This window comes from Notechis scutatus, chromosome 3 (assembly GCF_049901735.1).
Source record: "Notechis scutatus isolate UNSWTSFEM ecotype Mainland chromosome 3, rNotScu1.2, whole genome shotgun sequence".
In the NCBI taxonomy this organism is placed as follows: Eukaryota; Metazoa; Chordata; class Lepidosauria; order Squamata; family Elapidae; genus Notechis; species Notechis scutatus.
The window spans coordinates 188560263-188577452 of NC_142011.1; the positions used below are offsets into that span (position 1 = coordinate 188560263).

The 17190-nt window shown below is 36.0% G+C and overlaps 1 protein-coding gene across 1 annotated transcript in view; it reads right to left on the reverse strand.

Moving 5' to 3' along the window:
* ANGPT1 (angiopoietin 1) overlaps positions 1-17190 on the reverse strand; it is a 139920-nt gene that overhangs the window by 69327 nt on the left and 53403 nt on the right. Inside the window, exon 2 of the mRNA XM_087962087.1 lies at positions 434-589. Coding sequence (XP_087818213.1) covers positions 434-589 — 156 coding nt within the window. The remainder of the gene's footprint in view (positions 1-433; positions 590-17190) is intronic.

Sequence of the window (17190 nt, forward strand, 5' to 3'; positions counted from 1 at the left end):
AATCCTTGCATTCTTTCTGGTGTTCTGCACTAATTACCTGGATTTTTTGCTTCCTGAACACTTTGATTTGCCTTCCTGGATTTATTGCTGTGCACTTCTGGTGTACACAGTGCTGGGATGGACTAATTGCAGTCAGTGGGTGCTTTAGGTTTGTGTGTGGGTTTGTTATCACTTTGCTCTGGGACTTGCCAGAAACATGGGAGCATTTTGGGAAATTTGGAGCAATGAAGGGGTGGTTTGAACTACCAGCTGTTTGGGTTATCTCTGTGCCATACACCGGGTAAACACACTACCTTCCTATATGATATATGCAGCTCACAATCAAACTGATCACCTTCTTGGCTACATTAGACAAAAGGATTATCCAGAAAAAGAGAATGGAAATTATTTTACCATAGGCAATGTTTTGGTGAAAATAATTGTGACTACTTACTTGTGTTTCAACATCTGTGAGCTTCCTTGTCTGTTCTGCTGTCTGGCTGAGAAGGCTGGTTCCTATTTCCAGCATGGTGGCTGTGTGATTTTGAACAGCGTTCTGCTGCAGCTGGGCCATTTCTGACTTCATGTTTTCCACAATGTAGTTCTCAAGCTACAGAACAAGAGAAAAACAAAGGCCACAGAAAAGTGTTTTGTTTAATTTTGTTTTGGTTCAAGCCATGATTCATTTAAACAATGTTTCTTGAGTAAACCACAATGGCTGGGTTCCCACAATATGCTAAACCCAATTAAACCATTATGGCTACACCACCCAGAGTCACATTATTACTGTTGGACAGCCTTATAAATCCAGTTCATAAATAAATAAATCAGAAATGCAAGTTTATTTAGAACATATTTTCCAGAAACTATTATATTTTGCTCGAAGGAATGTAATGTATATGGTTCCTCCCTGTTATCCTGTTTACAATCTTGTAAGATAGCCTAGGCTTTAGCATGAGAGAAAGTAATTGATTTAAACTGATGCGGGAAGATACATTGCTTTATAAAGTTTTAAACCTGATTTCCCACACATAAGAGAATTCAGAAGACAAAAGACAGCAATTACAAAAATGAAAATATCTAAATTTATTGTATGTCAAGATTTAATTAGGACACACCTTTAGTTGCTTCCCATTAGTTCTCTAACAAAATATCTAAGAACAGGGAATCGAACAGTGTGATCTCTACTCAATACTAGAATATAAAACATGCATAAGAAACACCTAAATTATGCACAAATTGTACTCGAGAAATCATTTCAAAGATACAGATTTTCTATATTGGATTATTTCACAATTGTTAAGTGTTTATTATGAAAGAGTCTGGTCAGTCGTGTGATATAGTCCTTTATTGTTAGGGTTTGGGAATTAACCCCTAGAAGAGTATTGCAGCAGTAGTCAAGCCAGGCAACCAAAGGAGAGCGGAAGGGCCCCAGAGTATACACACACTGAACACAAACACTGTTTGTAGTTTAAATAGTTTTTAATCCAGTTAGAGTTTAAGCATTGTCATTCAGTCCATTAAGTCATTCACAGTATTTCCATCCAGTAAGACTCACTAGTATAGTCCAAGTTAAGAGTCCTTGCAATATCTTTATCAGCCGATAAAGATATCTTCTCCTCCTCCGGTTTCACTCTCCAGAGAAACAAACGCTGGATATTCAGTAGAATTACGCAGTAAATCAGCAAACAGTAGCAAACAATAACAGTTCAGTCACAGGCACTCACAGTCAGTAATCACAGTTAGTCGCAGCAGCACACAGTAACAGTCAGACAGAGACAGTTACAGACAGCTTTCCAGCTTCTAATGCTTCCTTATATTGTAACTTCTAACCGCACCCTTAATCGGCTAATTGCCTGCTGCATTGTGCTTAAAGTGATAAGCACTTAAACCATGATATCTAAGTTTTATATATTTATTCACCCAAACCATATTTGGTATCAATGTTATACCTAACATACTCCCTTTTGGGTGAAATAAATATATAATATCTTTACAATCTAACCCCATATTTTTCACAACTCTCCTGGTGCTTACTGGCACCTTGGGCTTTAGTAAAATTATCAGCTAAATTGTCCTCCGACATACAGTACTCTAGCTGAATCATCTTACTTCTTACAGATTGTCTCACGTTTAGGTATCCTAGATCTGTATGCTTGCTCCTTGTTTTTACTCCAATATTTGTGGCCATTTGAATTGCTACCTGATTATCTTCATGTATAATTATAGGATAATCTACAGTTATACCTATATCAATTAACATTTGTTTATACATTATTAATTCTGTACATAACAATGATAAACAGGAGAATTCTGCCTCCATAGTAGACAAACTTATATGCTGTTGTCTTATTGACTTCCAGCCTATTAATGTATTACCCAGCATTATGGCTGTTCCTGAAGTCGACTTTCTAGTGTCTCTTTCTGATGCAAAGCTAGCATCTGCATAAGCACACATAATTAAATCACCCTTTGGTTCTAAATACAATGAATAATTCATTGTCTTTTTAAGATATCTTAATATCCTCTTAGCTGCATTCCAGTGTCTTTCACATGGTGCAGAATTGAATCTAGCCAACTGATTCACGCAGTACGATATATCTGGTCTAGACCAATTACTAATATAACTCAAACTACCAATTAAAGATTGATAAATCACCTTATCAAACTCAGGGCTTTGTACATCAGTGTTGCTAAACTCCTGACTCATTGGAGTCTTAGCCGGCTTACAAAGCTCCATCTTGTAATCTTTTAACAATTTGCTTATCTTATCTTCCTGAGATATCTTAAAACCTTTCCGTGTTTTCTTTATATTCAAACCGAGATACTTCTTTATCTCCCTAATTGCTTGATCTTTATTCTCTTTCCTAATGATGATATTATTTTATTTGCTTCATCATTAGTTTCAGTTATCAATGCAATGTCATCTGTGAATAGTAATAATAATGATACTTTCCCATTTGTCTCCCTCTTAAACAGACATGGATCAGCTAAACCAGCTTTAAATCCTATATTGTCTAGTTCCTTTACAATATACTGGTTCCATTCATAGCCTGATTGTTTAAGACCATAGAGACTTTTCTTTAACAACCAACAATCATTATTATCCTTATTTTCACTTTTAATACCAACAGGTTTTTTCATATAAATAATATGTTTTAATGGGGCGTGCAAGTAAGCAGTTTCCACATCTAGATGGTTAACTATATAGTTTTTACTAGCTGCCCACACTAAAGCTGCCCTCAAGGTTGCTGCCTTAAGACTAGGTGCAAACACCTCATCATAGTCATTAGCATTCTGCCTAAAACCTTGGGCTACTAACCTTGCCTTATGGATTAAATTACCATCTTTATCTATTTTTACCTTAAATATCCATTTGCAGCCAATGGATTTCTTTCCTACAGGTAATTTGGCATTTTCATACACCTTCATATCACTTAATGAATTCAGTTCCTTATTCATTGCTGCATACCAACTTTCTTTTTCCTTAGTAGGATACTTTTTAATTTCTTCAACAGAATTAGGAACTTGATTAATCTGGCACACTGTGTTAGCCTGGTACCTATCAGGCGGTCTAGATACACGTGTAGTTCTTCTGGGAATTACAGGGCTTACAGGAGGACTTTGTTGAACTACTACCTGTTCATCTTCCTCATCCTGTTCAGCTATTGAATCTGTTTCTTCCTCTATGGGCACTATCTCATCCTGTATTTGTCTCTTTACTTTATTTTTAAAGTTACAGGGATAACTAATGGGATTTCTATAGGATTCAATAATTACATCTTTATTGGCATCCTGTTCTAATTTCTCCCATCCTTCATGTTCTAGAAATTGGGCACTAGCACTACATAACACTTTAGATGTGCCTTTCTCCCAAAATCTATATGCCCTATGGTTTGCCTGATAACCAACTAAGAAAAATCTTTTAGCTCTATGTTGCCCTTTTTTTCTGAGTTGTGCAGGAATATGCACCCATACTGGTGCACCAAATGTGTGCAGGTAACTTAGATCAGGTTTCCTGCCATGCCATCTGGTGAATGGTATTTCACCTGTTGTTGTATTAACAACGTTGTTCAATATGTTATTAGCACACATTGTAGCCTCCCCACAAAGAATCAGGTAACCCAGAATCATTTAACATTGTTCTAACCATTGCCTGTAGTGTTTGGCCTCTTCTTTCAATAAAAGCATTATGTTCTGGCCTGTATGGAGCAGACTTCTTATGCTCTATTCCAGCTACCTTAAGTCTGTTCTGGAATTTGTTATTAATAAATTCCGTGCCATTATCTGTCACCAGGGTTATCAGTTTACGTTTAGACTTTCTTTCAGCAAACCTAAGCCAATTGAAAAAATGTTGATATGTTTCAGTTTTGCTTTTCATTAAATAGCAAAACCCATATCTAGAATAATGGTCCATAATGCTCAGTATATATCTAGCACCTCCCATACTGGGTTTCTTTGGACCTATTATGTCTGCAAATACTACTTCTAAAGGTTCTTTTGTTTTGAAACCATTTAGCCTATTTGCAGGCAATACCTTGCTCTTATCTTCACAGCAAACATTACAACGCAAATATTTATCACAAGATTTTAACCTTATTCCTTCAGATAACTCAACTGTACGTTTTAGCATTTTAAAATTTACATGCCCCAAACGCCTATGCAATAAATGGATACATTCTTCATGAGGCTTTATATTATTAAATACAGTTTGAGCCTCCCCTTTCTTACTATTATCTAAGACATATAATGTTCCATTTAAAGCTGCAGTTACCCTTTTGTTATCTTTTTCAATTATGCAATTATTATCTTTAAAAGTAATTACATAACCTAATTTATCTAATACCCTTACTGAAAGCAAATTAAACTTTAGTTGCGGTACATACAACATTTTTATATCCTGGTTTATGTATGGACAACGTGCAAAACCTTGACCTTTCGCTTTCAGGTTCCAGCCATTGGCAAGAGATATATGTTGAGAACTTGTAGACATTTTTATAAATTTTGTCTTATCTCTTGTGATGCAGTGGGATGCGCCACTGTCAACCACCCATAAATTATTCTTCACATCAGAGTTGCTAAACGTGGCTAGTTCAAATGCTTTCTTTGGCTTTTTTACATTCTGGCTTTTTCTCTTTTTGCAGAATCTTGCCAAATGTCCTCTGCTTCCACAATTAAAACACTTTTTAATTGTGTATGCCGTTGAAGATAAATTCTCTTCTTCCAGGTGCTTTACTTTGCTTTGCTGGTTTCTTTCAAGCTTTGAAGATAATTTCTCTTCTTTCTTATCTTCTCTCAGCTCGTCACGCTCACGCCTTCTTCTGGCTTCTTCTAGTAGCCTGCCTGTAATCTCGGTTAATGAGAGGCTTTCTTTTTGGCAATACCTCTAACGAAGTCACATATTCATCATAGCTTTGATCTAATGAAGATAATATGATGTAGACTTGTTGCAGTTCATTAAATATAAGCTCTTTTCTTGCAAATCTTGAAAAATGCTCTTCATACAGTTTAAATGAACTAACATATCTCCATTCCTCTGAAGATGCGTTTGAAAAAGCTTCCGTGTAAGATTTATATGTGCTCCTACACTGTCCCGAACATAAATCTTCCTGAGGTTCTCCCAGCAGTTTGCAGCATTTTCTTCTCCACGAATATGGACAAGCTGCTGATCACAGAGAGTCAGTCCTATGATGCATAAAGCCTGCTCATTCTTCAGTTTAAAGTCTTGTAACTTTTCTTTATCATCATCATCAGCAGGATCCCATCTACTCACATCTGGTGGGTTTGCTATAATGTCCCACAAACCTTCTCTGCGTAGAAGTAAACTACATTTCATTGACCATGAAACATAGTTTGTTCCATCCAGCCTGGATATCATGGACAGTTGTGACAAATTTACTTGTGCCATTACTCTTCAGATATTTTGACTATTTTAAACTAATTAAAACAGTTTGTTTTTACAGTAATGTGCAACTCACACCAACTCTCTCTGCTATATCCTGGTTAGTTAGACTATGCTGCTGGGCCCATAACCAATGTTAGGGTTTGGGAATTAACCCCTAGAAGAGTATTGCAGCAGTAGTCAAGCCAGGCAACCAAAGGAGAGCGGAAGGGCCCCAGAGTATACACACACTGAACACAAACACTGTTTGTAGTTTAAATAGTTTTTAATCCAGTTAGAGTTTAAGCATTGTCATTCAGTCCATTAAGTCATTCACAGTATTTCCATCCAGTAAGACTCACTAGTATAGTCCAAGTTAAGAGTCCTTGCAATATCTTTATCAGCCGATAAAGATATCTTCTCCTCCTCCGGTTTCACTCTCCAGAGAAACAAACGCTGGATATTCAGTAGAATTACGCAGTAAATCAGCAAACAGTAGCAAACAATAACAGTTCAGTCACAGGCACTCACAGTCAGTAATCACAGTTAGTCGCAGCAGCACACAGTAACAGTCAGACAGACAGTTACAGACAGCTTTCCAGCTTCTAATGCTTCCTTATATTGTAACTTCTAACCGCACCCTTAATCGGCTAATTGCCTGCTGCATTGTGCTTAAAGTGATAAGCACTTAAACCATGATATCTAAGTTTTATATATTTATTCACCCAAACCATATTTGGTATCAATGTTATACCTAACAATACACCTGTATGATTTTAGTATTCAGAAACACAGCACGATTTCCCTTGTAAAAAGAATCAGTTACATAAAAACTATTCTTCTACCATTTTGCCAATAATCAACAATGAGAGTTCTTAACTTACAACAGTACTTTTAGTGACCATTCAAAGTTACAATGGCACTGAAAAAAGTAACTTACGACCACTTTTCACACTTATGACCATCATGGCGTCCCCATGGTTACATGATCAAAATTCAGATGCTTGGCAATTGACTCATATTTATGACGCTTGCAGTGTCCTGGGGTCATGTGATCACCTTCTGTGACCTTCTGACAAGCAAAATCAATGGCGAAGCCAGATTCACTTAACAACTGCCTTACTAACTTAACAACTGCAGTGATTCATTCCACAGCTGTGGCAAGAAACGTTGTAAAATGGAGCAAAATTCACTTAATAAATGTCTCACTTAGCAACATAAATTTTGGGCTCACTTGTGGTTGTAAGTTAAGGATTACCTGTGATATTTCATTTTGTGAATGGGAAACATATGAAGTTTTATTTTATGTTGTTTTGTTTTCCTTGCTTTGCATGGATAGAGTCAGAATTGTACAAGTAGTACTATGTCACCATGCCTGGGGGATCTAAGGGAATCAGGGATACCTTGAATGGCTCCATTGTACAGATAGATTTTAAATTGTAGATTTTAAATTGTTTAGTAGTAGATGCAATGGCTCAGTGGCTAAGATGCTGAGCTTGTCAATCAGAAAGATCAGCAGTTTGCTGGTTTGAATCCCTAGTGCTGCGTAATGGAGTGAGCTCCCATTACTTGTCACAGCTTCTCCCAACCTAGCAGTTCGAAAGCATGTAAAAAGGCAAGTAGAAAAATAGGGACCACTTTGGTGGGAAGGTAACAGCATTCCATGCGCCTTCGGCACTTAGTCATGCCAGCCACATGACTATGGAGACGTCTTTGGATAGCGCTGGCTCTTCAGCTTTGAAATGGAGATGAGCACCGCCCCCTAGAGCCGGAAACGACTAGCGAGGGGAACCTTTACCTTTACCTAATAGTATTTTCTCATTTTTAATCTGGTTTTATATTTTTATAATTATTGTTTTTATAGACGTGATGTTTTTATTGATTGTTGCCCACCTCCCAGAACTGCTTTTGTGACAAAATATAAATTAGAAAAGAAAATTGAATGGAATACTGAATAGCTCCTGGACCATCTGCAGGACTATCTCTCCTCAATGGTGTCCACCCATTCAGTGAAAACCAGCAAGGGAGGCATGCTCTGGTTTCCGCTTGTGAGAAAGTGGCATCTAACAGGGCTGAGGAGGCCATTTGGGTGTAAAGGTTAAGGCACCAGGCTAGAAACTGGGAAATTTTGAGTTCTAGTTCTGTGCTAGGCACAGAGCCATATGGGTGACCTTGGGCCAGTCAATTCCACTCAGCCCTAGGGAGGAGGCAATGGCAAACTACTTCTGAAATCTTGCCAAGAAAATTGCAGATTCATCCAAGCTGTTGCCAGGAGTCAAAACTGGCTCAAAGTCATGTTTGTGTGTGTGCACATGCACACACATGCACAGACAAAGGCATAAAATGGCCTGAAGCTATGTAACTCCATAAACAAGTGCTCCTGAATAGATGCCATGATCACTGGAGTGCTTGGAGATGAAGGAGCTGTTTTTGCTGTTGTGATACTATTTCTCTGGAATTGCCCGTCATGAATGAAACTACACAGGATGTGATTCACTAGGAGTTGAAGCAATGAAATGTAAGATTTTGGTTTTAATCTCACTGGGGCTGGAATAAATACCATATCAGCATGGTATTTAAAATTGTTAGTATCAAATGTCATAATTTACAATAAGCATGTACTATTTCAGCAAAAGAAGAATATGATAAGAACCGGATATGCCTTGATTTAAGAACTGTGAGAGAAAGCAGAAAAGCAGCGTTGGATTTATCCTGATGCTTCATTTTACTTTTTATCTACCTACTTCTGAAGATACCAGAAGTTACATACTTAGGAATTACTGAGGACAAAAAGATTGTAGGTAAGAGAAGGAGAGAGAAAGAAAAGGAGGAGAAGGAGAAGTTATTGTGAGTTGTAGATTGTTTACACCTATTTTTAAGCTTGGGATTTTAAATGGATACGTTTGGATATTAAACTTGCCAATTCTGCAGGAAAAACTTGTTTAATACTGTTTCTTTCATTAAGCAATTCACCATGATCCAACTTTTGAAATATTACTATTAATATTACAAAGTTAGCTATACACTGGCAGGCTTTTGCCCCTATAGTAGAATTCAGCGACATCTGCTTTTTCTAATCATTCTTGACTTTCAATACTGTGTTTTCCACAATGTGGTATTTCTCAGCAGCCCTGCAATAAAGCCCCAGTGTTCTCAGAAATAATACTGTCACAGAGTTCAATATTATATCATGCTATGAAATTGTACATTAGGAGTAATTGACTAATGCTTTCAGTGTTTACTAAAAATCTTTATAGAAGCCACCCAAATACTCATGAATAAAAATGCAAACAGAAACATGAGACATGTGCATGTTGCTGCTCTTGGCATGTGGCTATAAATAAATTAAGAGTTGTTCTCTCTCAGAATGATCAGTTTCCCTTTTGTGGGAAAAAATAATACATTCTCAAGGTAAGATGAGCTCTCAAAATAGTTTCATCATGCCTGGATGCAGGAAGAGGTGAAGAGCAAGCAAGAACTATTACAGGGGACAGCCCTAAAACCATACCACATTTTTTGAAATCATTCATGCTCAGGGTGATGTGGCTAGGATTAAAACTCTGAGCCCAAATCCTGACTCCCAGAGAATAAAGTTTGGTGACTCAAATGACCCTCTGAAAAATGCCAACAACAAGCAAATCTTATGTCTCTTCTTGATAAGCTACTTCTTTTATTTGATTTTTAAAAATGTTATTCCTTCTCCATTACAAAATGGAGCCTATTTTCAAAGCATTAAGGTAGCTTAATATCTGTATATCTGAAGATCTAGCATTATTAACCAAAGTACCATAGTACCATTCACAAACAAAAAAGTACCATAGAGTTATATATCTTTAAAATCTATATCTGTGTCTGTCTGTCTATCACTGTCCATCAATCTATCTATCACTCTATCTATCCATCTGTCTATATGTCTATATGTCTACCATCTATCAACTATTTCCTTTTTTAAAATATATTTTTATTGTTTACAACTATAAGTATCAAGCACGGTGCAACCATTTTGGCATTACTTTGCCTTACATACAAAAATATAACCAAACCATTAACATTCCTATTATTGGTACAATATTTACATTTTGATTCTAATCCTCCCAGCTAGTTTTGTTCCGACCTTCCCATCTTTTTTGCAACCACAGGTAAAACTTATTCCAGATATCATAATATTCTGATTTCCCCTTATCTTTCAGTATTAAGTTAATCTATCAAATTCTGCACAAGCCATTATTTTCTTTATTATCTCTCTTTTTGGTGGTATACTTTCATTTTTCCAATATTGTGCATAAACCATTCTCACTGCTGTCAATAAATGTATTATTAAATATGTTATACCTTTGCTGTGACCTATCAACTATTTTCAATAGCATATATCAAGGTTGCTTTGCCATAATGTTGAGCATGTAAACAAGCCTTGGTATAGTCTTATGGTTTTCATATGACTGCCTATTTGCAAACACAAATACAAATAGTGTCAATTTCATAACTTGTTCTGCAAAACATTGCAGCATTTAACTTTATTGCTTCTACATGTATTGATTTGGAGAAAAGCAAAATGAAACCCAAATTTCTTGAAGGATCTGCCAAGATCCATCTTTTTTTTTTTTCAAATGATCAGCAAAACACAACCCTGAGAACTTCAGTTACACAATATAATTTACAAGTTCTGCATATGATGGTTAGACCAAAGATCCAATGCCACCCAGTAAGTCTCAGGGCTGAATCTCTTTCTCATACTCAAGTCCAAGAGTATGTTCTCCTATATTAAATCCACTTGTATTTTTCAGAGGCTGAATCATTGGCTGAATCAATCGAATCTGTTTTTTTAAAAAATCGCATCCATCCAAGATGGATTATTTAACATTAGCATCTGATTTAACCAACAAAATTGCTTAGAGCTAGAGTCAACCGCACATACTCCGTTTTTACCTCTGAATATTTTCAATAAACTTCTGAGAGAATTTATTTGAATGTTCACATATGTATATGGATCGTACACACAAATAAACAATTGGTGTTTATTTGAATATGCAAGTACTGAAATAAACACAGCTGGATTGGACTATATGATTTCCAACCAAGATGTTTCTTATTCAAACAACTTGCCATGGTTCAAGTATACTTGTGCTCAGTAAGATTCACCATAAGACAACACTGCTTTTCTAGAAAATTACATTTGACCAATCAAGTAGAAAAAAAGTGAGATTTGCCAGGGGAGATAAGTGCATTGATTCAACTGTTGAATTCTTGGAACCATGGCAAACTAAATACTTTTATTTTCTTTATTACATCATAATTAATAAGTATGTTTTATACTGAGTTATGAAGATAGAACATTGCTCTGTATCAGACAGAATTTACTTGAATTGGCAGTATCTCTTCAAATTTTAAAGAAGAGACGTTTCTTTTCCTTATTCTATGTTGTTTAATGGAGGAGAAAATGAAGATGAAATCTGTTTCTTGGTTTTGCATTCATATTCACAGCTCAGAGACAGGTGAATTAATCTAGCTATGGGAAGCTTCAATTTAGTTATGAAGATTTGGAAGAGAGAAAGTGAGCGAGTCACTTTGCTTAGCTTCCTTGTCTCCAACATGATTGTCTCTCAGAAGTGTAAATAGCATCATTTTCTGGGGGGCGGGGGGGGGGGGGAATAAAAATAAAAGATTCTTCATGGGATTTCATTGAAAAGTGCAAAACCGAATTCTAAAGTATTGGACAGAAGACTCTACCAAATTCTAGACTTTGAACAACTTGTAACTAAATACAAGCAAATAATACCATATCCGTTCACCAATTTATACAAAAATGGAAGGAAAAAATGCAGGACCATTTCTCAGCCTGGTTCTAATTTTAAATAAAAACATGCAATATGATTACCGGTAGTTGTATCTGCTGAGCTGCTTTGCATCCCCACGTGCATTACCAATTATAATGGCATTGTGTTAAATAGCAATAATTTAAGCAAGATATCCAATGTTTGCATTGTTCCACAGCTTGTATCAGAAAGGGACAGGGAGAGAGATCTAAAGTGACTATTTTTCTTTTACCAAGAAAGCCAAAGTTGTGAGCCAAAGTAGGACTCCTTTTTTTGCAACAAGTAACAAGATAAGAATATTTAAAATAACCCATTGAAATCAGTTAAACCATTAGTCATAATCAACATATACACATACAATCACTACATTTTTCCTTTAGAATACCTTGTTTCTTGTTTTTATTGTGTACCCAACATTGAGACATGTCAACTGGGCATCTCTATGCCATAATTGATCTAATGCATGAACATAAAATAAGATAAAGGTTTTATGATAGCATTTTTTGTACTCAAAACATGATTAATCCTGGACCAACCAGAATTATTCTTTCCCCAACATCGGAGAGGTGAGGTAGGTAGACAACTGCTTCTGAAGCCTGGTTCTATTTCTTCTCTTTCCCAATCCCTGTGTCGCACAATAGGACCATTACACCAACTGCCCTATGAGAAAATTCTAGAGGTTTAGTTTTCTCCTCTTTTAAAATAGCATTTGTTGTTTTATTTTATTTATAATTGTTTCACTTGTAAATCAAGCTGGGAGGGCTATTACCTTGAAAGGCAGCTATTAGTCATTGTAATAAATAATAAAGAGGTAATAAATAGCAGGTATGCTGAGCGGTTATTAATTTAAGATTTCTCCATTGACATGCAACATTATTCAACATTTACTTCTCAGCTACACTGAGTCCGATAATAAATTATTACTGAGATATTTCAAGACCTTCAGAGAAGATTGGTGAGGTATTGCATGCTATCAACAATTAAAATTTAGAGGATAGCTATTTTAGACAATTCTAGAGTTAGATTTAGATGTCACAGCTCTTTTTGGTTAAGGTTTCTCTTAAATAATATTGGACAGCCACAGTCAGTCGTGTCCTATAAAGATCAGGCATTTATGATCTTCAGTTTTTACAATACCACTGTACAGCTCAAGTGGTTTGGTGATGAATGTCCCATACAGATGATAATATTTACCTTACTTTCTCCACAAGAAATTTTAAAAATAATATATTGGTACATCTTTGCTGGAAGGGCTTTATAATTTTAGAGGTACAATGACATACATACAACTCCAAAAATAAGCTTGTTAGTAAAGGAATAATTGCAGTTTCCCACAGCACTATAAAAACAACACAAGCTTAATAGAAACTGCAGTACTTTTTCTTCCAATTCTCATAACTCTACATACTTCCATTAATCTTTATAGAGATTCATCCTCAGTGTTCCAAGCATTTGTTACAAAAATGTTTGATGGAAAAGTTTAATCTTCCTTTAACCAGGATGAAAAATCTGCCAACTAAGAAAAAAAAAAAAAGACTGAAAACAGTCTTTTGTTTTTGTAGTGAACAATAGCATTTATTGAAGCATTTATTTAGAATTTAGTGCCTATTATATTGAAATTACATTTTGTGCATCATATTACTTTTACCCATTAAGCTACTGTCATCAACACACTGCACATAATTGATGTTTCTCATTCCAATTTTAAAACCAATAATCTTCCTCCATTCCAACTTCCTTTAGTATACCTTCAGGAGATATGTTGAATAGATAAGGGGAGCATATACAGCCTCGTCTCATCTTTGCCACTCTGGAGCCACTTTGTTTCACCATGTTCTATTTGTAGTGTGATTTTCTGACCAGTATCCCAGTTTTTCCAAACACTTTCCAAAACTTGACATCAACACAATCAAAGGACTTCCCACAATCAATGAAGCCTCAACTGACTTTTCTGGGGTATTTTTTGGCTTTCACAATTATATAAATTTTTGTAGAGATTCTCAGTCATCCAGATCATGGTTGTCCCAAAGGTGCTTTTTCAAGAGGCAACTGGACTTTCTGGTTTTTCTTTGAAGATGTTTTCTCTCTGAGAGCTGAAGAAGCTACTTGAACGAGAAGCAAAAAGTCATCAAAGAAAAAAACAGAAAGACTAGTTGCCTCTTGAAAAAGCCACTTTGGGACAATTATATAAATTGCATCAGAAATAATCCTTCATGTTCCATGGTTTTTCTAAAGCTAGCTTTATACCTCTTTTTCATATAACTCTGCATTGGATGTTCCTTGGATATTATTTTTCTAGCATGTGAAATTAAGGATAATAGTTTGCACACTCTGTTAAGCCTCTTGGAATGTAGATTGACCTCTTCCAATCTGTTAGCCATTGTGTTATTTTTCAGAGTTGCTGGTATAGCTTGGTTAAAACCTTTACCGATTCTTTTTCTTTTTACTTATCAAACTACAGTGGGTATATCATGAGTTCTGTACAGTGGTGGGATTGAATTTTTTTTACTACCGGTTCTGTGGGCATGGCTTAGTGGGCATGGCATGGCTTGGTGGGCATGGCAGGGGAAGGATCCTGTAAAATCCCCATTCCCTCACCACTCCTGGGGAAGGTTATTGCAAATCCCCATTCCCTCCCCACCCCACTAACCTGCTTTCCAACTCCGTTCTCCTGTGCAGGGCAACAAAAGAAGACCCAGCCAACCAGCTGGGACTCAGGAGGCAGAGAACAGATGGGGGTGGGGCCAGTCAGAGGCCTGTTCTCCAAACTAGTCAAATTTTTCACTCCCGGTTCTCCAGAACTGGTCAGAACCTGCTGAATACCACTTCTGGTTCTGTAGCTTTTACAGATGTTGTCGTACCGCTTTTTTTCTCTTCTAACAGTTCTCTGAAAATCTTTAAGTTTTTTTCTGAGATTTTTTTTTTTAAACTTGGCAGTGGCTTCTGTTATCTTCTTGGCAATTCCCACAGTTTGTTCTGACCATACAGTTTGCTTTCTTCTTTTCCTTCATCCTTAGCAGCCTCTTTTTCACATTCATCCCTAACAACTTAACTTAAAGTTCATTTCACGGTTCCTCTGATTCTCAATCAATGATGTTCAGAACTTCAAAGCAATTTCTGAGGTTTTCCTTGAAATCATATTGGGATCATATTGTGGAGATTGGTTAGCTTTCTTCTTTATCTTCAGCTTAACTTGGAAGTTGCATATGAAATGTTCACGATCTCTCCACCATCAGCATATCTTTGATGGCATAACTTTAACTAATAATAGAGTCAATTTGACTTCCATGTATTCTGTCTGGTGATGTCTGGCAAAAAGGTGGTGTTTTGTTTGTTTGAAGACTGTGTTAGCTATGAAAAAAAATCACTGGAATGGCAAAAATTAATAAGTGGGTGTCCTGCTTCATTTCAGTTTTCTGAGCCATACAATTCAACTATATAAATTAAATTTGGTAATAAAACTCATTAACCTCCCTAATGGTACTTAGACATCAAGCTGAAATGAAGAAATCAAAGGATTTTTTTCTGGAGTAATTTGGTTAGCCAGGCAAACAAAAAATTACACCCATTGATTCAATTTTAAGACACCTCTGTGTTGATTATTGTTTGCTGCTATTTACATTTAGTTCCTCATCTAAGATACATAAATAAATATATTTCTACTTGGCTTTATTTTACTGGAACTCCCTGCAGTTCATTTCTGTTCTACAATAAATCCAAGCTAGATAGTGGATAATAAATAATAAATCCTAATATTTGGCCAAATAAAAGCCTTTGGTCAGAGGAGCATCACAAATACTTCAATTAGAAGTACAGAAAAAGTCCAGTGCAGCAAGATAATGAGGCTGTTCATTTGTTTTGGTTTTGGTTTCTTAAAAGGTAAAGAACTTCATTTTGTGGAAAAATCAATCAGCCAGAGACAATTCACTTCTTCAGGCTTTCTTTAATAGCAGCCAACACTACTAGTTTGCAGAAACCAAACATTACCCCATTATATAATATGCATGCATAATACATGGCTTAAAATAATCCCAGCCCTGAAAAGGTACATCAGTACCAGATTGTATAATATTTGTTTCTGATTCAGTCCAATGAATAAGCGATAGCAATGCTGTTTTATGAAAGCAGGCCATCCTTAAAAGGCAGTTTGAAAGTCTGTTCAATGCTGCCCCTTTCCCATTAAAGATTCAGTTCCAAGTTCAAGGTTGGGGCATATGCATAAGACACAATAAGTGACATCTGGAATATGCTTCTGCTCTTCAAGTTTTTCTTCAAAATCTTCCCAGTGAGAAGAAGTTGTTAAGGGCAGATTTAGGTTAGGACACATAAAGATTTATCTGCTGGAAAGCAACCAATGACCCTATATAAGGATGAAACAGGGAGGTCAATGACAAACTGTTTCCTGCCCCCAAGGAGATGTCAATAATTCCTCTTGTAGCAGACAGACATTTGACTCCTAACCAGATATTAGGCAATTCCTACCCTGCATAGCTTTGCATGCTATATCTGGAAACAGGTTTTATTTATTTTTCTATTGAAAACGTTTGTAGCTTGTCTGAAAGTTTACAGCAAACTTTCCTAGAATATTATATTTCTTCTAAAACACTTAGTCCAAGTACATAATATATTTTGGGAATGGAGTGGAGTTAAACCTTGTTTCCTTTGTGGGGGAGGAAAACCCCATTTAGTTAGATATAAAAAAGAAAAGTTTTAGTTTCTCTTTATATCTGAAAGAAGCTATCTTCCTTGTGTGAATCTCCAGTTGAGAGAAACACATGTGAATAGCTACAAAAGGTTAAGATACATAAAATATTTCCATCACATCCTGAACTAGAGATGATGAGAGAGACAGATACAGAGAGTGGAAATATTTTATTAGCTGCACTGGATCACATTACTAAAATCCATGCATTACATTTATGAATACCCATGAAGATAAATGATCCTAGAATATTCTTTTTCATGTCATGCACTATAAAACCGAAGGCTACAACCATTAGTAACTGAGTGCATTTCTACTTGTCCAATGAAGTTTTATGTTGCTCTCCCCTTTTTCCTACATATGCTATAAAGGTCATTTATATTTCCTGGCTCTTTCAACTCCCTAATTATTCACTGTATTTTTATATCATCCAATGAAAAGCAGTTCTAAGTTCAGCAACATACTGTTAACCTATACAAATGATAAAATAAGAGAATAACCTGAAAAAAAATGTTTCTCTAGGGTCTTCAAACTTGGCAAGTTTAAGATTTGTGGATTTCAACTCCCACAATTCCTGAGCTAACAGGACTGGAGGAGGAATTCTGGGAGTTGAAGTCCACAAGTCTTAAAGCTGTCAAGTTTGAAGACCCTGCTCTATTGGATCAACACAAGAGGTTTGTAAAAACATTGAAGAATTCAGCAATGGTATAAAGTAACAAAAAAGAGAAATCAAACCATATGACAATTTTTGATTGAATTAAAGATTAAGATTGTTAGAAAAAAAGGAAGGAATATAAAGTTGGTTTATTTGATCA